At 45.8% G+C, this 22247-nt stretch overlaps 1 protein-coding gene across 1 annotated transcript in view; it reads right to left on the bottom strand.

Annotated features, from left to right (window-relative positions):
• The window catches only part of HUNK (hormonally up-regulated Neu-associated kinase), a 126236-nt gene that overhangs the window by 47408 nt on the left and 56581 nt on the right, over window positions 1-22247 (bottom strand). Inside the window, exons 3-4 of the mRNA XM_030915155.1 lie at window positions 12712-12767; window positions 6098-6233 (exon numbers count right to left, since the gene is read on the bottom strand). Coding sequence (XP_030771015.1) covers window positions 6098-6233; window positions 12712-12767 — 192 coding nt within the window. The remainder of the gene's footprint in view (window positions 1-6097; window positions 6234-12711; window positions 12768-22247) is intronic.

The raw sequence follows: 22247 nt of genomic DNA, 5'->3' as shown, positions 1-22247 counted from the left end.
TATCGCAGGCTGGAAGAAAACCCAAAGATACTAGGCAGCGTGGAATACTCTGATCTCACAAGAGGAAGAAGGCAGACAATGTGGGGGCAGCTGAAAGAAGAGGAAAAGGGCCCTTACTGGTGAAATACAAACGGGGATGCTTTGGAATTAAGTCAAAAGCCAAATGGCCATCCTGATATTTAGTCTGATACACAAAAAAATATTCCCTGGAGGAAAAGCTGTGGTATCGCCTGCCATCCCAGAGAGGAAAGACATGGAGTCACTGCTCCCTGGAGAAGTCGCTGGCAATTTTAACAAGATGCAGGGGACAAAGCAATGGACAGAGCCATCCCGGCAGGTGGAGGGAGGGTCTGGTTACTTGTTCTTAAGGGGCATGTGAACAGGAACCTCAGAAACTGCCCAGTTTACACAGAGTGCAGTCAAAAGGACCTTTGGGAGATGCACCTTACTTCTGTGTGGCTTTCTAAGAAAGGAATTGCCTCGGAAAAATTAAAAATAACTTGTCACCTGAAAGCAATATCTTTCCATCTTTCAGTATCAACTTTTACTAATACAACTTCCAATTTAAGGTCTTGTAAGTAGACTAGGAATCAATTCATCCATTTGGAAAATCTCAAATTTCACCACTGTTCCATTAAATGGTCTATGTTCAGCAAGAAATTATTTTCTTGTGGATTTCAAGATGGTTGTTTCTTTTCCTTTCCTTCCCTTCGTTCCTTTCTTCTATGTTAAATATGCACGCTAGCTACAAAGGAAAAAAAATCTCATACTTTATAACTGAATAATCTCAGAAGCTAAGGGAAACCTCTCTTAAAAGTCAAAAGCCCTAAGGTTCCCCAAAGGAGTCATAGCTTTCCTCTTCCTACCACCACCTGCTAGCCTTCATTTTGAGAGAGTCTCAAGGGAGAGAAAACACTAATACCATCCTTCCATATTTGACCCCTGCCAGTAGCTGATGATATCTGGTAGTACTTATAAAACACTGAGTCTGAGGCCTAGAACAAATTCTCTCACTCTCCCTCCTGAACACCCAGTTCTATTTGGAGACAGGAGAGTTATTTGGAGACATGGTGCCTCTTGGCCAAGTTGTCTACCCAAAGGTACAGCACTGGAGACAGGGATTTTTTTTTCCACTAAGTGAAAACAGATTCAATGAGCTAAGAAGGTAGACTGAGTGTGTTGTACGTGACTCTCCAGGAGGCACCAGGCCCTCACACAAGTACTTCACCCATCCATCCCAGCGGCCCCCATGAGAGCAAAGGACAGCTTTGGCCCAAAAACGTTGCGTTCTCAATCTTCTCAGGATAGAACTCTCAATTTCTGTTTTCCTCACCAGTAGGGATTCACTGAAGGTTGCACATGAGAACTGTAATATTCTGAAGATAAAGTTAATCTTGAATTCTTTTCAATTAAAAAGTACATCTGCATTAAAGTTGTTTTAAATTAGCATATATGTCACTCAGAGGAAAAGTCAATTCACAGTAATAAAAGTTCAATGCACCAGAATGAATATTTTTGGTTTTTGTGTCCGAAACCTCAAAGTTCATTGGAGACACACACATCAATATATTATATATATATATATAAAATCCGGGGTAAAGGAAAGAAGTGAATTACTTTACAGCTATTTTTTATGGTCTTGAAAATAACGACCATTGAAAATAATGGAAAACCCCCAAGAAAGTGCACAATTTCCATTTCCATTGTTAATTATGGCTTCACTGGAGGAGGGTCCTGGGGGCCCTATTAGTATGGAAGTGCTTTCTTTCCCAAGGTTTCTTTCAATGACAGGCTAATTTTCTTCCTAAATCAATCTCAGAAGTTGTGGATAAAGTCCCTGCCATCCATCAGGTCCAAAGCCTCCAGGGAGGGGAGTTTGCTTTTATGGAAGTGAACTCTTCATTCTGTTTTTGTTTCAGAGCCATAAAGAGAGAAGCCATTTTACAGCAACAGTGTCTAACCCAGTGAGAAAATCGGTTCCATTTTCACTCTCATTTTATACAGCCTTCTACCTTAAATTCACTTTGGGTTTTCCATCTCCACTTCTGCCAGCAAAGTCATGGGCACCAAACAGAACCCTAACCCGAATCTCAGACACAACACTTCAAAGCAATAGAAAATTATCTCTTAAAAGGTACTGAAGTTTTATGTTTTTGCCAAAATTAAGAGGAAGAGAAACGAGATGTGTCACACCTACCAGCCTTTTGCATATGCTGTTCCCTCTGCCTGGAACGTTTCCCTGCCCGTTCTCCACCTGGCCAACTCCACTCATCTTTCAGGAACAGATCAAACTTGCCTACAGATGCCTTCCTGACTTAACCCAGCTGTGCAGCCATGTGTACTAGGGCTGCCATAACAAAAAAATCTGTTTTATTTCTCACCAGTTTACTTTCTACCTTTCCTGGCCTTCTTCCCTGACACCTTCCTCTTCCCATGGCTGGTTCCTTCTCATCTTTAGGATCTGGCTTTGAAGTCTTCTCCTCAAGAGGCTACTCCATCTTCTTCCCTGAATCCCTCTCACTTCCTCCACAGACGTTACCACACTCAGTTTATAGCGTTTTAAAATAGCGGCTGTTTGTCCCTCTAGCATGTAAACCCCACCAGGGGAAGTACAACATAATAGAAGCAGCAGAGGGTGGTGACTCAGAGGCCTAGAGGCAAACCACGTAGGTCAAATCCTGGCTCTGTCACACGCTGGTGTATCATATGGGCAAGTGGCTGAGGCTCTTCATGCCTCAGTTTCCACACCTTTAAATTGGGAGTAACACAGCACTACCTTGAAGGGTTGTTAGGCGGATAGGATGAGTCAATACATGCTGATCATTACAAAGAGTCTGGCACCTCCCCTCTCTCTTGCTTCCTCTCCCACCATGTGATCTCTGCACACACTGGTCCCCTGCACCTACCACTATGCGTGGAAGTGGCCTGAGGCCTCACCAGAAGCAGATGCTGCCACCACGCTTCTTGTACAGCCTGCAGAACCATGAGCCAAATACAGCTCTTTTCCTTATGAATGACCCAGCCTCAGGTATTCCTTCGCAGCAACAAAAGACAGACTAAGACAGGGGACCTCTTGGTCTTTCAGGCTCCCATAGCCTTTTGTGCGTGTGTGTGTGTGTGTGTGTGTGTGTGTGTGCACAAATTCTTCCTCTCATAGCTTCCCATTTAGCATGAATGAGTTCTCTAGCTGTTAAGAAAGTGGTTATAGACCCACATATTCATATTCATCCACTAAATACATATTTATCAAGGGAAGACTGTGCCAGACACCTGTGAGAGTTCTTAAGGGTTGGAAGAAATCCATAATGCATTTCCTCCCATATACAACTCTGATCCACTGGTATTACCTGCCGGGAGGGGCTGTGTTGAGGGGGATTCAGAGGCCTTCTCAGAAGGGAAGTCTATGACTAGCAATGCCCTAGAAGAGAAGGCATCCTCTGCTGCCCCTTGCTCCACTCCACTAGCTCTACACGACCCCAGCCCACCTGGGCCCGTCATCAGCACACCACACACACCCCATATGCAGCCTGCACACCAGACCACACCTGCGAAGTAACTGGGAGCCCAGGCTTCAGCAACGTGCGGCTCCACTACATTCGGGCTCAGGTGTGCCTCTAGGCAGCACTCACCACTCTCTTCTATCTGTGCAAACTGGGGGCAAGAGATGTGCCTCACAGGACTGTCCTGAGGATCAGGGATGACTAACCAGGGCACCCAGCCTGCTCAGGAGCAGAAGCTGATTCCTGACCTGTTTCACCTCCTCGCTGACAAGCAGGCCCTCTTAGCCAGGGTTCCAGAAGAGTCGGCCCCTTCTGGGAAAGTTCCAGGAATTCCCTCTGTCTCCACATCTTGTGCTGGTCTCTGTTTCTTCTCAATCTCCAACCAGAACATCCTGAGCTCCTCTTGCTTCTAAAGCCTGGAGCTGACCCATATTCCGTTTGCTTTCTCGGCCAGCTTCAGCCCTGACCTGCCAGCTTCTGTTTCCCTGGATGAAACACCTGCTCCTTCCTCCTCGGTCCCTCTTTCCCTTTTCTCTTCCTTCCTCCCTCCCTTCCTCCTTTCCTTCTTTCCTTTCTCCTTCCTCTCTCCTCCTTCCCCCCTTCTTTTTTTCCTCCCTCCCTTCCTCCAGGTTCCACCAGGTGCTGAGGATATTCTGGGAGCAAGCCAAGCGGTCCCTGCCCCTCCGCTACAGCCCAGAGGGTTCCAGCAGGTGGACAAAGACCTCACGGTGAGGCCCAGGAACACAGAGAGCCGGAGGCTGGAGCGGACATGGGAGGGCCTCAAAGCCAGCTGGCTGGAGACACAGAGGGCTGCCCAGAGGAACCGGCACCCAACAACTCAAGAGGGAAAAGAAGAGGGTTCCAGGCCGAAGGCATGGTGCATGTAATGTAGCAAGCGCAGGCTGTGTTCAGGGAACAGGAAACAATGCCGGGTTAGCCAGAGAATGGGTGGGGAGAGAACGGGAGGGGGCATGCCTTCAATGAGGCCACAGAGCAAGCAAGGGCCCCCGCACACACACCACGTTGGAGAGCTGGGGCTGTATCTTGACACCCTGAAAGGACACTGCCTGGTTCAAATTCCACTCCACCACTTAGCAGCTCTATGACCTTGGGCGATTTTATTTATTTCTCTTATGATGGGTTTCTTCTTCCATAAAAGAGGGTAATAGAGAGTAACGATTGCACCGGGTCATTGTGAAACTAAGTGACACAGTGTCAAGCACACATCAAGCACTAAGCAAGCATTAGCTTCTCTGCCAACCTGAACAAGGGGGTTACAGTGAATATGAAGAGAGGCAGAGGAATTCCAGAAATACTCCGGATCAACACACCCTTCATGCAAACGAGCCTTTCTTGTCTGCATCTTCATCAGAACCTCACTCTGTCTAGAGCCCATTTCCCTATGGCAAAGGATTGAATCCTACCCCTAGAACCCAAGACTCTGAACTGACCCTGGACCGTCACTGACAGGGGATGGTGGACGGGTGACTCACTGGGACCGTGGGGGACCCAGGCTCTACCTTTGGTGCAACTGAAGATTCACCTTCAAATACTCATTGTGCTTACCCCTGGTGGTCCTTCCTCTACCAGACCCTGGGAACAAAACGGTGAACCAGACCAACCAATTCCCTCCCCTCGTGCAGAGTCCTTGCTGGCTGGGGAGACAGGAGAGGAATGGATTTAAAACAGGAAAAGGACAGGCTTTGAGAGGTGCCGAGGAGGAAATTAAAAGGGTGAGGAGAGAGTCTGGGGGACTCTCTCCGCAGTGGCGCCATTGGCTTGAGACGGGGATGTGGAACGCACAGGCCATCCAAAGAGCTGGGAAAGGGCATCCCAGGCATCACAAGTGCATGGCCGGGGACGTGGCTCATGCCTGTAATCCCAGCACTTTGGGAGGCTGAGGCAGGTGGATCACCTGAGGTCAGGAGTTCGAGACCAGCCTGGCCAACATGGTGAAACTTCGTCTCCGCTAAAGATACAAAAATTAGCTGGGCATGGTGGCGTATGCCTGTAATCTCAGCTACTTGGGAGCCTGAGGCAGGGGAATCACTTGAACCTGGGAAGGGGAGGTTGCAGTGAGCTGAGATCACACGACTACACTCTAGCCTGGGCGACAGAGCAAGACTTTGTCTCAAAAAAAAACAACAAGCCCAAAGGTGGGAGAGACAAAAGGGAGGCCAATGTGTCTGAAGAACTGTGAGCAGGGCAGGGGGCAGGAGAGATGGGCGAGCAAGTCCCGCAAGGAGCACGGGCCGGGCAGCAGGATGGAGCTTCACACAGAGGGTGATGGGAAACCAAGGGCCAGAGGAAGGGGCATAAATGAGTCGTAAAGCCAGAATGTGAGCTCTGTGAGGGCAGGACGTGGTTTTCTTCCCTCCTCAGCACCGCAGTGAATTTTGGTAAGGGCCATTCTGACAGTTTGTGCAGAACCAAACAGAAGGAACAGAGATGGAAAGCCAGGCCCCAAAGAATCCCTGACAACGTACTCCTGGGCCTGTCACCTGTGCCTGCAATCCAATACTCAAGCATGATTTCATAAGAAAGGCACGGTGGAGACAGCAGAAGGAATATCGACTTTCAGAAGCCTGATAACTCACATGGACCAGACATCGATTTTGGGGCCGTATTTCTTCCTGGCGAGCAATTCAGGTGCGGCGTAGGCAGGGCTGCCACACTGTGTGCTGAACGGATCCGAGTAACCCAGGATCCCTGCGCAGTTGCTCAAACCGAAGTCTGCAAAGAGAGGTGAACAAAACAAGCTCCGAATTAGAAAACTGCGGAAATGAAGAGGGAGAAAAAAAAAGAAAAATAAAAAGGGTAGCAGGAAAGGAAACATTCTCTCAGACTAACACATCATTTAGCGTCCTAAAGAAAATCGTAGCAGCTGCAAACCATAACGTCTGGATATGAGACTCAAGACAAAAGAATGTCAGTGGCAGTTCCCTGGCTTAGCTGAGAGCATTTTACATTTTACATCAGGCCTCGCTGTTAAAGCCAGTTAGAGCAAACAGTATGCTGAACTAAAACCTATTTCCATCCAATCTTGTAAATGAGTCATCCAGGAAAAAAAGAGAGAATTCGCTTTCTAGGATGAAGGCAGGAAGAAAGACCAGGCAGAGGGGATTGGAGTTAGCTTCCAAGCCGCCAAGTGGGGAAAAGATGAAGGAAGACTGATTCTCTCTGGCTGCCTGTGTCACCCTCAGTGACATGCAATCCAGCCACTTACAGTTGACTTTTTCAGCTGAATGTTTTCATTTCATGAAAGTCTTTTAAAAATTTCCCCAAAGATATGCAGCACGTATAGCGACTTGAAGAGGGGGAAAATACACCCACCAGTTTAGACAACCCTGAATGTTGGCTGGAAAAGTAGCACCAGAAAGACGGCAATGTTGGCCGGGCGCGGTGGCTCAAGCCTGTAATCCCAGCACTTTGGGAGGCCGAGACGGGCGGCTCACGAGGTCAGGAGATCAAGACCATCCTGGCTAGCACGGTGAAACCCTGTCTCTACTAAAAATACAAAAAAAATTAGCCGGGTGCGGTGGCGGGCGCCTATAGTCCCAGCTACTCGGGAGGCTGAGGCAGGAGAATGGTGTAAACCCGGGCGGCAGAGCTTGCAGTGAGCTGAGATCCGGCCACTGCACTCCAGCCTGGGCGGCAGAGCGAGACTCTGTCTCAAAAAAAAAAAAAAAGAAAGAAAGATGGCAATGCAAACTAGACTAAGCGACCTCATGGCACTGCTTTGTTCCTCGATAATTAACATACCCAGGAAAAGGGGGGAGAAAGCCCAGTGCATCGAGTGACTTTGGGTCTATTATGCCTTCTGCACCATGTTTACCTTTTGATCTTAAAGACACTGAAACTGACAGGTAATTAGAGAGTTGTTACTCTTATGCCCTCATCTGAATCTTTCCTTAATCTTTGTTGATCTCAGAATTAAGATCACAGCTCATCCTTTGAACTTCAATGTAAATATTATGGTCCATCCCCCCCAAACAGAAGACTCAGGCTGCAGGGCTCAGGCAGAGACAGGCTTCCAGCCTTGAACAACACTCTCGCACTTTCTCAATCGGCAGTATTTATGTCTAGTTTCACGAATGTATTTTCACCTCACTCAAACGTGTCTCCACCTGCAAGGCACATGACCATTAGGAACGTTGTAGGAAATCTCAGGGGAGGAGAAATACAGTCCAGTCTGTGCAGTTAATCGCACACCATGGATCAAGATGTCACAGCCAAAATGTGTTTCAAAAGTCACTGCGTTAAGCTTTTCTAAAGAGGATGCCATCTAAGCAGAGCTCAGAAAACTCTTGAAGGCTCTAAATATCACCCAAACTCTTCAGCCCAAACTACAAGAGGGAATGGCAAACAAACCAACCAGGCATGCTGCATGTTCAAACACTGAACTCTTCTTTTGTTTTTTGATGATTCCATTTTTCTCTCTTAATCCCCCTCCCCTTCGCCTCCTTAACTCCCTTAGTCTTCCCTCCCCAACCCTCCCCCTACACCTTTCCCATCGACCCAGCCAGCATCCATAGGCCCCAAAAACCCCATCCAAGGTAAGTCCTTCAGGAGTCATGGGTGTGGGAGACTAGGAGGAGATATCAGTTAAAAAGAACCTGAGAAACCCTGTTCTCAGACCCCACCCCTCAGGATCACTGAAGCAGGAAGAAAAGGGGGTGAATATTTTTATAAGAAGAAAAATCTGCCGGGGGCAGTGGCCCATGCCTGTAATCCCAGCACTTTGGGAGGCCAAGGTGGGCAGATCACCTGAGGCCATAGTTCGAAACAAGCCTGGGCAACATGGCGAAACCCCATCTCTACTAAAAATACAAAATTAGCCAGGTGTGGAGGCGCACACCTGTTGTCCCAGCTACTCGGGAGGCTGAGGCAGGAGAATTGCTTGAATCCGGGAGGCAAAAGTTGCAGTGAGCCGAGACTGCGCCACTGTGCTCCAGCCTGGGAGACAGAGCGAGACTCCATCTCAAAAAGAAAAGTGGGGGGGAGAAGAAAAATAATATTGTGCTTTAAATTGGAGGGTTGTTTGACTGCTTTCAGTTTGAAAATGAACCTAAAAGAATGTTAATGAACACACAAACGTGTGAGGAGCACCCACTGTAAGAGACAGCACCATCAAATAAAGGCAATAATAGTTGAGGAGGCCCAATTTCATCAGAGTCCTAGAAATTGTTATCTCTAAACTTCTGAGATCAAAGCAAAAGACTCCGTTCCTAATCTCAACAGCGTTCCCTTCACAGCAAAGGGCTGCCTCGTTTTGTTCACCTCCTCACCTCTCCAAGACCTGGGGTCCAGAAAGAAGGACTTGTTCTCAAAAAAGGGCAGAGGGAGAGATAAGAGGTCAGATCACCCTCCACCATCCCAGGCAAGTTTGGGAACAGTCTGGCCTTATCTTGAGCACAGTTTCAAGAAGATAACTTAGCAGGGGATTTGGGAGGTGGAAGAGATAGAATCTGCATGTTAAGCAACTTATGTTGATCTAGCCGAAAGGGTTTGATTTAAAATATATTTGTAGAGAAACAACCAGTTTGCTGGCCGGGCGCGGTGGCTCACGCCTATAATCCCAGCACTTTGGGAGGCCGAGACGGGCGGATCACGAGGTCAGGAGATCAAGACCATCCTGGCTAACCCGGTGAAACCCCGTCTCTACTAAAAATACAAAAAACTACCCGGGCGAGGTGGCGGGCGCCTGTAGTCCCAGCTACTCGGGAGGCTGAGGCAGGAGAATGGCGTAAACCCGGGAGGCGGAGCTTGCAGTGAGCTGAGATCCGGCCACTGCACTTCAGCCTGGGAGACAGAGCGAGACTCCGTCTCAGAAAAAAAATAAAATAAAATAAAATACATTTGTAGAGAAACAACCAGTTTGCTTCACATTCATAATTGTAATTATTAAAACTGTACACATCTGCCTATAATTGGAATTGTGGAACTTGAGAGAAGGCCACCTCCCAGCAATGTCACATGGGTCTGTCTCAATTAGGTTTGGTAAATATATCAGCCAACAACTACTCAATTTTCTGAGAGCTACAGGATGAATCTCACAAAACGCCCAAGTGAACCTGCTTTGGAATACTGAAGTACAAAATTCAGTTCTAAGTTGCCCCTCTTCCCTTTTAAGATTTAACTTACCAAACATCAGACTGCTTTTTTTAAAAGGGAAAAAAAAAACCTGATTAAATCAAATCTTACTCCTGGTAATTCTAGTTAATTTGAAACATGGCTTAAGTAGATTTATTTAAACCGAATTCTTTCAAAGAAAGAGAAACTATTAAGAGGTAATCATAATAGCTATAATCACCTTTGAAAAAAAACAAGTAGGTAATGCCTTTGAAGAAAAGAAGGTTCAAAGAGCTTTCAAGTTACAAAAAAGACAGGAGTTGGAAGACCTTTGATCCAAATTGCCCAACCCAGGGGCAAGAAACCTCACAGACACTGGGCCTTCATCTCCCCCTCCATGCCTTCCGGAAATGTGGAAATGCAGTTCTTTCTTAACAAAATGCAGTTCCCACCAGTCCTCAGGGATGGTCTAAGGTCTCTTGGGGCAGGTGAGAGGTAGGGTTCCTCAGTTTCTACTGCTCAGGAGAGAACTGGCAACTAAATGGGCACCGTTAACAAAGGGAAATCCAATGGTCACTGCTTCCTTTCTAGCAGGTGCGGACATCCTGCTTTCTGAAGGGGCCGATTTTGTTCCAAAGACCTAAAATGTCTTTGTAGTGCCCATCCAGACATTGCCAGCAGAGAGGCGATGACTCTGTGGGATTTGAATAAAACGGTTCCTGGCACCCAAAGAGTGACCAGGACGTGCAGCAAGAGGGGAAGGGGCGGGCTCTCATTTAGGCGTATGATTTCCCCACTTGACTCAGACAGGTCTCCTCTAAGAGGTTCTGTTATTCAACCAACCTGTGAGCCCCTTATAAAAGGATCCACTGATTGCAGCAGTGAAATGACTGGTTTTTCTAGAATCCCCTGAGCAAACGTCCACCCAATAAAAAGGTCTGTGCATTTCACCATCGCTTATTTCAAAAGACAGTTCTGTCAGTGGTCACCTAGGGCTACCACGTAACGAGAAAGCAGAGACACCAAGCACAGAGGAGACAGAGGGGCAAGAGGGAAGGGAAGAAACAGGACGGGCAATGCCCACCTGAGATGTGGAAACTCCGTCTGCACCTTACACGACTCACCAGCCTCAGTCTTTTTGAGACGGAGTCTCGCTCTGTCACATAGGCTGGAGTGCAGTGTCACGATCTTGGCTCATTGCAACCTCTGCCTCCCAGATTCAACTGATTCTCCTGCCTCAGCCTCCTGAATAGCTGGGATTACAGGCGTGCACCACCACGCCTGGCTAATTTTTGCATTTTTAGTAGAGACGGGGGTTTCACATGTTAGTCAGACTGGTCTTGAACTCCTGACCTCATGATCCGCCTGCCTCGGCCTCCCAAAGTGGGATTACAGGTGTGAGCCACTGCGCCTGGCCTATTCTAACTTTTATTGTCATATAATACCGCTGTTACAAAGTCTGTTCTCTTACAGTCTCTGGTGCTGTCAGGACAACTTTATCATTGTCACCTCCACATTTCCCAAAGAACAGTTACAGGGAACCTAAAACAAAAAACTCCTTTCCTCCATTCCTTACCCCACACCAGGAGGCGCCTTTGTTTAACCCTCCAGATCTCGGAAATGAGAACCAGACAGACTTCCTGAAAGCATTTCAACAAGAGTGCCTTGTTTTCCAGCTTTTGCACTTGGCCCTCAAGACAACTAAAATGCAACAGTAAAACAATGTAACAAAAAGCAAATCAGCCAGGCACTGGTGGGTCACACCTGTAATCCCTGCACTTTGGGAGGCCAAGGCGGGCAGATCACCTGAAGTCAGGAGTTTGAGACCAGCCTAGCCAACATGGTGAAACCCCATCTCTACTAAAAATACAAAAATCAGCCAGGTGTGGTGGTGGGCGCCTGTAATCCCAGCTACTCGGGAGGCTGAGACAGGAGAATCCCTTGAACCCGGGAGGCAGAGGCTGCAGTGAGCCGAGATTGCACCACTGCACTCTAGCCTGGGCAACAGAGGGAGACTCCATCTCAGAAAAAAAAAAAGAAAGAAAGAAAGAAAGAAAAGAAAAGAAAAAGAAAAAGAAAATCATTTGAATTATCTAAGAATCGATTCTCCTAAATGCTTTTGGGGAAAAATTGGTTTCCTCTTCACGGTTAACTTTCTAATAATAAGTGTATCCATCAATACCTATCAGTGGTGTTTAATTATCCAGAGTCTGTGCAGTCTCTTGCCTGGTACTGAATTGGGAGCTGACTGTAATCTCAAAATACCGAATAAGTCATTTTAATGATGTGTTTTGGAGAATCTTGTAATGACTTTCAGCAGTTGTCAAACAAAAGTTCCTTCTTGGGCATAAAAGTTAAATTCACAAAGTCCTATTGATCCTCTTATTTTCCCTTCCTATAAAGTCTTTTCAAGTCATTGAGGTGAAAGAAATTACTTGCACTTGCAGTGGGAGAAAAAGAAAAGAGAGAGAGAGGAATAAAAGATGGTACCGTCTAGTATCTGGATATAAAAATGATGCCCTGAATTCTGCCCAGAGCGACCACAGAGGGAGACAATAACAACAATAGAACCACCTGAATTCGTCTAGAAAATGAGTCGTGCAGTGCATTTGCTATGGACCCTGAATTATGAACCAATTATGATGCTCCATCTTGTAGCTTCCTTCTGATTGGTTCAGACTTCTAACTACCCCTTTGTGGGGACTTCTTTGCACAGCTCCCATTGTACCAACGAGCCTGAATAAAGATTATATTAAAAAGGGAAGGTCAATTGCATTCCCCCTTATTTTAGGCATCCCTGCATTCACTGAGAAGTGGAATGAGATATGACAAAGCTATGGGAAGCATTTCTGAGCCAAACTATCTTTCACTATTTTTAAGAAGTTTTCTGCTTAATCCAAATAAAAATAAATTCTACAAAAGGTCAGCTCCATCTGAATTTATGGAGAAGCTATAGTTTGAATAAGACAAGGAAACACATGATCCATTTTCAAAACCATTATTAAATTTTGGAGGTAAAAGAAGATAATCTAGAATATTGTCTGGGTATTAGAAATAGACCATGGATATTTTTCAAAGTTGAGAACTGACAACACGACACTTAAAAGATAATTTTGCTTTTAAAAAAAAAAAGTCATACCAATCAGCTTGATATTATTGTCTTCATCTAGTAGCAAATTCTCTATCTTCAAGTCTCTGAAATAAACAAAACCACACAACATTTCAGATAAGCATTCGAAATAATGGAATTACATTTTGCTTCTGACGGGCAAAGAACTGTTTTTAGAGTCACTTCTAACCAACCCATAAAGCTTTCTGCCAAAACTCAATCAACAAGTAAATATTTTAAAGACATGATATATTAATAATTAATTGCTGTAGACTATAAAAGCTGAAGAATTTCAGAGATGACAGAGAGCAAAGAGGACAGAAGGGATCATGAAAAGCTTCTGGAAAAAGCAAGACCTAAACTGGAACCTGGAAGTTAAGCAGAACCAGGGTGTGGGGAGAGAGGAACACATTACTCAAGATGGCTCAGCCTGAGTGGCCAGGGAAATATTTCATACGAATGTGGCCCTGGGTTGGTGACGCTGGGAGCAACATCAGATTTGGGGAAGCAATTAAAAAAAAAAAAAAAAAACATGTGAAAGCCAACTTAATTGATGAGTCCAATGACCTCCATGTTTGGAGCCCAAGGGTCATGAAAAACTGGCAGATGATGATGAGTTAATCTATTTAGCAGGTAGATATTATCACGGGCACAATAATGGACTCCAAAGATGTTGGTGTCCTAATTCCTGGTGTCATGCCCGAGAATATGTCAACTTTACAGAGCTAAAGGGAACTAAGTTCCAGATGGAATGAAGATTGCTAATCAGATACTGGGTGATGCCATGCATTGACACTGAGATGACGGGAGGAGGTGGAAGGGAGAAATGAGCCCAGGGTCATGTTGAGTGTGAGGTGTCTGGTGTCTGCACCTGCGACTGTAAGCTCCCAGAAGGCAGGAAACGTGTCTGCCCTGCTTCCCATTGTACCCCAGTACCTTTGCACATTCCAGGTGCTCAGTAAATACCAATGAGTCCAGATTACCAATGAGATCATTTGATATTTCAGAAGCAGAAGTATTTATGTGGGCAAAAGGATATATTTGGACATCAAAACCATCTAGGTCATTATCAGCTCTGGCATCTTAAATTGTAGCCTGCCAACTCAGACACACCTTGAATGTTAACTGTGTAAAAATAATCTTACACACACACACACACACACACACACACATTCTCTTCCATTGTCCTTAAACATACCATTCTTGGTCCGGCTTTTATTTTCTCACTTTTGAATAGAGAGATAGGCAAGAGAAATGTTTCTTTTTCCTCTTATCTCTACTGTAGGGAACTGAATGGTGTAATCATGTTAAAACAAAAACAGCAACTGATACACTACGTCAATGTCCAAAACAAAAAGGAGCGGTAGCTAGGACTGGCTGTGGCAAACAGGACAGCAGTGCCCCACTTAATGGGGACAGCTGCTCACGGCTTAGTCCCAGCACTGCCAGCTCACCTCATTCTCCAAAAGAAGCCAGAGGTCTGGATTTGATCTCAATTTTTAAATGTTGGCAACAAACTCATATTTAAAACAACCATAAACCCCACCCTTGCAGGCAAGATATGGCCTGCAGGCTACTGGTTTTCAACCTCAATATGGGTGGATGCTGAAGTCTTGAAAGGATGTGAGACTGTCAAGGTGAGGGCAGAGAACTGGTGCAGGGGAAAGACCAACAGGCTGGTGGCGAACGCTGGCATTCACTGCAAACTGGGAAAGGACAGGTGCGGGGGTGAGCAGGGGTTATGTCAGCCAGGCTGTTGTCACAGGAAGGGCAGGACTACAGGATGGTAAGAATTAAGGAGCCAAACGCAGAAAAAAAAAAAAAAAGGCGAACTCTAAAAAGTGTCCAACAGATTCAAAATTACTGATAGCCTCAGGGCTGGGTGCTGGCTGAGAAGGAAGATCCGTGTTCAAACTGGGGATAAAAACTGACATTGCCCAATCCAATGCGCCCACGAATGGGAAGAAGAATTGTATACTTTCCCTTCACTTCAAATGAAACAGTGCACAGAATACTTCAAAACTGTGCATGCCTTGTAAAGGCATCACGTGTCCAAATACAGGGTGACTCCAAATGTGAGGTGACATCCTTGCTTTTCCAATAGGAAGACTTTGTCCCTCAGTAAAAGGTTTTTGGAAAACGCAAACGTATAATTTTTAGGAATGCAATAGAATTATTAAATGACTATTGATACTACTTATCTTTAAAGCTGCATCATCCTATTTAAGACCATATATTAAAATGTTAACATAGTTCATTTAAGAAATACTGTTTCCACGCTGCCACATTTCACGAAACAATTTTATTCAAACTAGTCACAGGCAGAACCAGGATGACTTTCTGAGTCCTTGTGCAGTGTTTCAGTGTAACATCATCTTTCAGGTGACTGGATATTTGAGATAAAGTATTTTTTAAATTTGCATATGATGCATTTGCTGAAAATCTTATCCCAAATCATACACACCCATTTAAAATCTCCATAAATTAACCACTCAGTGAACTGTTTTGAGACTGGCCTCTCAAACTCTCACAATCAAGAGGCCATATCTCTAGAAGTTATTATTAAAGCCACGTAAATGCTTTTACCTTCCTTCCTACTGGGTTCCTCGAGTGATTTCTAGTGCACCCAAAGTCATCAGTGAGCCAAATAAAGGTTTATGTGTCTTCTCTAACTAGTACTTTGTTATTGAAAATAAAATACTATCATTGAAATTGTGTCCTTATCATATGAGAGATTTGCAAGGACTCTGTAAGGCACTTCCTCTTTTCTGAAGATACTGAAGACATAATATCAGCCTGACTTCTATTCAAGCATATACGGTAATTCCAAAACACACACATGCATACACAAAATAGTATGCCAGCAATATCCCAAAATGTTATTCCGTGAACCCTGATTATAAACAGCAGCACTCTCTACATCTAAAGGAAGGCCACAGTTTGTTTCAAATGAAATAAAGCTTCTTTGCCTGGGAAGAAGGGAAGCCACGCTAAGGCATTAAAGGAGAAATTTGCTTCAGAACGAATAGTGTGGGGAAAAACATCCTAAAGAGGCGAGGTAAAAGATAGCAACTGCCAAGAACAATAAAACTAAGTTGGGTAATTCTGGGGCCACAAAAGCCTAGAGAACAACCACAGTGATTAGAAGAATGATATAAACGAAAGACCAAAAATAAGAGAAAAATGCAAAAGAAAAAAAATACCCGCTTTTAAAATCTAGGAAACGTCCTAAAACTAGGGCAGGATATATTAAAAATAATTATTAGGTAACCTGAGAAAAAAATAAAATCAGTTCAAAGTCACTATCTTCCCACCCACAGCATCCCTTTATAACCAACTCCATCCCCTAAGAAAAACGCACAGAATACATCTGGTTAACCTGGTTTATTTGCCCAGATTTCTAAAAGATTTCAGTGACAACCAATCCAACTGCCTAAAGGTTCCATGGCTAGTTAATGGGAGGGTGAGCTACTTCTGTCTCTGTCCAAGAGATCAGTGTACTTACCCACGCACAAGAACAGAACATTCACGCTGGGCGCGGTGGCTCACACCTGTAATCCCAGCACTTTGGGAGGCCGAGGCGGGCGGATCACCTGAGGTCAGGAGTTCAAGACCAGCCTGACCAACATGGAGAAACCCCATCTCTACTAAAAAAATACAAAATTAGCCTGGCATGGTGATGCATGCCTTTAATCCCAGCTACTAGGGAGGCTGAGGCAGGAGAATCGTTTGAACCTGGGAGGCGGGGGTTGCAGTAAGCCAAGATTGCGCCACTGCACTCCAGCCTGGGTGACAGAGCAAAACTCCGTCTCAAAAAATAATAATAATAAAAATAAAAAAGAAAAGAACATTCAATAGCCTTTGGCTTTATTTACTTCCACTTCCTGCTTTGTCCTTTGTAACTTATCCAGAAGGAAGAGGGAGAATACTTTCCTCCAGACTTTAGGAAAAAAGGAACTAAAATCTCATTTTTAAAAATAGCTTTTACCTAGGTATTTACCCAAATGAGTGGAAAACTTATGGACATAAATGTTTATAGCAGTTTCAATCATTCTTTCCCCAAACTGGAGGCACCCAAGATGTCCTTCAGTAGCAGAATGGATAAACAAACTTTGGTACATACAAATAATGGCACATTCAGCAATAAAAAGAAATAAGGTCAGGCACGGTGACTCACACCTGGAATCCCAGCACTTTGGGAAGCTGAGGCGGGTTGATCACCTGAAGTCAGGAGTTCAAGACCAGCCTGGCCAAAATGGTGAAACCCTGCCTCTACTAAAAATACAAAAATTAGCCAGGCGCAGTGGAGCACACCTATAATCCCAGCTACTCGTTTGAACCCAGGAGGTGGAGGTTGCAGTGAGCCAAGATTGCGCCACTGCACTCCAGCTTAGGGCAACAGAGTGAGACTCCATCTCAAAAAAGAAAAAAGATATAAGATATTAAAGAATATCTTTTTATCTTCAGTGATAAAAACAAGTAAGATATTGAGCCAAAAATGGTGTGATTCACTTGGAAAGACATGGAGGAACGTCAAATGCATGCTTTTAATTGAAAGAAGCTGGTCAGAAAGGGCTACATCCTGTTTGATTCCAACTATATAACATTCTGGGAATCTATGGTGATGGTAAAAAGAGCAGTGGCTGCCAGGGGTTGGCATGTGGGAGGGAAGAAAGGAGAGATGAATAGAGGGGAATATAGAGGGGTTTTAGTGTGTTGAAATTTTTACGATACTGTAGTGGTGTTACATGATACTGTGCATTTATCAAAATCTATAGAACTGGACATCACAGAGTGAACCCTAAGGTAAACTCAGATCTTAGTTAATAAGACTGTATCCATACTGGTTCATCCATTGTAACAAATGTGCCAGGGGAACACAAGATATTCGTAACAGGGAAAATGCAAGTGGGGGGACGGTGTGCGGGAACTCTCTTGTAGTTTCTATGCAAGTCTTCTGTAAATCTAAAACTGCTCTAAAAAGTATTGTCTATAAATTTTTGTAAAAGCAGCTTTTGGATACGTTTCCCTTCCCTAAGCAATCCATACTAAGAATGGTACGACTACAACCAAGTGCCTCACTCAGGCAGTTCACTGTGGGACATCCTTAGCCCCCTGAAGTTATGTCCCTGAGTCCATTCAGAACAGTGAGCAACCCAGACCGTCTGCTCAGCTACTCAACAGTGATCAAAGAGGATACAAAATGATCCAAAGAGGCAGAAAAATTGAGACACCTGGAATAAAAAAGGAAGGGTAACAAAATAAATAATCCTACCCAAAAGATGCTGCAGCACTATTCACAATAGCAAAGACATGGAATCAACCTAGGTGCTTTCAAAGGTGGATTCGATAAAGAAAATGGGGTACATATGTACTATGGAATACTATGCAGCCATAAAAAAGAATGAAATCGGCTGGGTGCTGTGGCTCATGCCTGTAATCCCAACACTTTGAGAGGCTGAGGCAGGCGGATCACGAGGTCCGGAGATCGTGGCTAACACGGTGAAACCCCGTCTCTACTGAAAACACACAAAAAAATTAGCTGGGCACAGTGGCACGAGCCTGTAGTCCCAGCTACTCGGGAGGCTGAGACAGGAGAATGGCGTGAACCCGGTGTTAACTTTTTAACTGTGAACAAAGGTGAAGGAGAAGAGAATGGCCCTGGGATAGATGGGAAGTTGCTTTTTCTTGGCCAATGGGCCTTCAAAGAGGAGCTAGGAGAAGCAACAAAGGGGTGTGGCACAAGGCACAGAAGGTAGCTCAGGGCGGGGCATGGTGGCCCACACCTGTAATCCCACCACTTTGGGAGGCGGAGCTTGCAGTGAGCCCAGATCGCGCCACGGCACTCCAGCCTGGGCGACAGAGCAAGACTCCGTCTCAAAAACGAAACAAAACAAAACAAAAAAAAGAATGAAATCATGCCCTCTGCAGCAACATGGATGCCACTGGAAGTCATTATCCTGAGCAAATTAACACAGAAACAAAAAATCAAATACTGCATGTTCTTCCTTATAAGTGGGAGCCAAACATTGGGTGCATATGGACACAAAGCCAATAACAACAGATACTGAGGACTACCAGAGGAGGGTGGGAAAGAGGAGGACAAGGGTTGAAAAACTACCTGTTGGGTACTATGCACAGTACCTGGGTAATGGAATCTGTACCCCAAACCTCAGCATCACACAATATACCCAAGTAACAAACCTGCACATGTACACCCGGAAGCTAAAATAAAAGCTGAAAGTTTTAAAAGGGGCGAATTTCTTCATAAGGTTTCAGTGTTAGTGTGTTATAATGGACCTTTAAAAAAAATTCGAGCAAGCCTCTATTATCCAGAATACTGGCTCTATCAGAAAACCTCCCTGCGGTCCACGTGAAAAGCCTGAGGTTCACTCTAGCTGCATCCCAAGAGCAAAACACTTGGCTCTGCGAAGTGTGAGGCGTGCCCTATGGGAAGGAAGGTGAAGGGCAGGCTGGTCGGCACATGACGATGGGGTGAGGGAAGGAGAACGCCCACTCCACGTGAATGGTCGGGAAGCAGGAGGATCTTCCTTCAGTCCTGCCATCTGAACAGTTCCCCCTGTGGCATAGAAACTGGAAATTCAGGTTCACTTTTTTATTTTTATTTTTTTTTTGAGAGAGTCTTGCTCTGTTGTCCAGACTGGAGTGCAGTGGCACAATCTCAGCTCACTGCAGCCCCTGCCTCCTGGGTTCAAGCAATTCTCCTGCCTCAGCCTCCTGAGTAGCTGGGATTACAGGTGCGTGCCACCATGCCTAGCTAATTTATGTATTTTTAGTAAAGATGGGGTTTCCCCATGTTGGCCAGGCTGGTATTGAACTCCTGACCTCAGGTGATCCGCCCACCTTGGCTTCCCAAAGTGCTGGGATTACAGAGTGAGCCACCTCGTCCTGCCCAGTGTTAACTTTTAACTGAGAACAAACAAAGGAGAAGAGAATGGCCCTGGGAGAGATGGGAAGTTGCTTTTCCTTGGCCAATGGGCCTTCAAAGAGGAGCTAGGAGAAGCAACAAAGGGGTGTGGCACAAGGCACAGAAGGTAGCGCAGGGCGGGGCATGGTGGCCCACACCTGTAATCCCACCACTTTGGGAGCCTGAGGCAGGTGGATCACCTGAGGTCAGGAGTTAAAGGCCAGCCTGGCCAACATGGTGAAACACCGTCTCTACTAAAAATACAAAAATATGCTGGGTGTGGTGACGGGCGCCTGTAGCCTCAGCGAGAGGCTGAGGCATGAGCATCGCTTGAACCTGGGAGGTGGAGGTTGCAGAGAGCTGAGATGGCACCACTGCACTCCAGCCTAGAGGATAGAGTGAGACTCTGTATCAAAAAAAAGAAGGCAACACAGGAAGATGGGTTGGGAGGACAGTGCTGGGGGTGAGGACGCAGGGGTGCGGGGGATGTCTTGGGAACAACAGGCAGCACCGATATACCAACCAGAAGCCACGGTGACGCAGGAGCAGGGAGCCCAGCAGAGAAGAGGACACTAGAGAGACGCGGTGCGGTCTCAGAAGGCTTCAGGACCCTTCTCTGCTCATTAGGCAGTTCCAGGGAGAAATGCTCAAAGGGGACCCATCGCAGCAGACAGACCAGATGTTGAGATAAGCACAGGGTGTTTTTACAGAGATCCGGAAAGGACCTGCAGGGAGAAGACTCCTCCACACCCTGTAAGTATCACCTAATCATAACCCTTTGTTCAAAGTTCTTTCAAAAGCACAAGCACACAAACAGGCCATGACTAGCCATTCAAGGTTCCCCCACAGGCTACCAAGCAACCCCTTCCCCTCCCCTCCACCCGCCCACCTGGACTCTCCTTGCATCTCTTTCAAGATGGTCAATTAGAAGGTTCTGAGACTGGCCGCCATAAACTGAGTCACTGCCCTCTTGGACAGAGGGTAAAGGGAGGAGAGTCAGGGAGGGTCCTGTTGCCATGACAGACATTACAGGTGGTCCCCCGCCCCTGGGGGCAGAAAGGCAGCTGCTCCAACTCTGTGGAGCAAAGAGGCAGACAGGAGCAGTGCTGGGGAGGTGGAAAGCAGGAGTGTGTGTGTGTGTGTGTGTGTGTGTGTTTACGCCTGTGTGTAAGTGCACATGAGTTTGTGTGTGCACACTGCAAGTGTTGGCACACATTCATGTGACCTTGTGCATGCATGTGCATGCACGTGGGGACAGCAAGAGTGTACATGTGTGGGTGTGTGCATGCATGTGCACACATCCATGGGTGTATGAACGTACACATGTGAGTTTGCACATATGTGTTGCATACACACGTGTGTGAGCTCTCATATGTCAGAGTGCACCCTGTGTATATGGTCATGGGCGCACGTGTGTGTGTGCACGCGCATGCATGCATCACATGCATCCAGAGTTGTGGGATGGGAGAAGGCAAAGAGAAGGCAGTCTCTCCCCTGGGCCTCCACAGGCCATGCCCAACCAGGAGGTCTAGGCTGAGGGGCAGGAACTCAGGAAAGAGCCTGGGGGAGCCACTCAGGGTTGAGTCCAAAGAACTGAATGGTGTAACACTGAGGCATCAGGATAGGAGGTAAGAGGAGGAGAGCATGAGACGTGGCAGAACCAGTGAACACCTCAAGTGGGGAGGCTGAGCAAAGACAGGGAGTTAAGCAAGGGAGCCTGGGGAAGGGAGTAAGGACAGGTGCTGGGGTCTGGTTCTCTCTAATGGACCCGCCAACCAGGCCCGGGCAAGTCATTTAAACTCTCGGAGCTTCTAATTCTGCCCTGGAGCCCAGCCATCATGAGAAGGGTTACCCAGTGGGGCCACTGGCAGCGGGAAATGCCACAGTGGATTCCTGAGGGCTTTGCGGGCCACTCCATTTATGAGGTGAGAGGCTGGAGGTGAGGATAATAAAGCGAAAGATTCCAAGACAAGGTGAAGAGGAAAGACTCCAGAAAATACTTAAAAGAGGTGATCAATTTGGCCATAAGCAAACAGTATTGGGGGGCATGCCCCCCAGCCCAGCGAAAGGTAAGAGAGAAGGGGCCCAGGAAAGGATAGACCCAACTCAGACAGGATTAAGTTTGATGGAAAAAGTTTTGCCTATGGGGATGGTCACAAGATGGATTTTAATAATAAACTAAGAATAAAGCATCCCAAACTCCCCAAGCACATAACTCCCCAAGGCAACAGGCATTTTGCAGGGAACTTGATTTTTTTTTTTTTTTTTTTTTGGTTAGGTCTTATCTTCAAAAGCACTGTATTAAAAGCAAATGATGTGCAAATTCTTGATTTATTTACAATATGGGTATTTTGGTAAAATACAAGAATAATGTGTTATCCATGAACCTGATTTATTTATTTAAAATGAAACCTTTATTGAGTTCCCGTAATGTTCCAGAAACAAATTCTGTTTATAAAACTGAAAGACCCATTCACTAGAAAGATGCCACTCTACAAACTGTGACCTAAAAAATAAACACAGTGACACTAAGTCAATGAAGAAACTCCTTTGAAATTCCAGGGAGAATATGGACTATTCCAGAACATAGGACTGGCTACCAGAAAGCTTCCATCCCAGTGCAAACTCTGACACTAGC

Source organism: Rhinopithecus roxellana, chromosome 13 (genome assembly GCF_007565055.1).
Source record: "Rhinopithecus roxellana isolate Shanxi Qingling chromosome 13, ASM756505v1, whole genome shotgun sequence".
NCBI lineage: Eukaryota > Metazoa > Chordata > Mammalia > Primates > Cercopithecidae > Rhinopithecus > Rhinopithecus roxellana.
The sequence above is the reverse complement of the archived record's forward strand: the minus strand, read 5'-3'. Positions and strand labels throughout refer to the sequence as shown.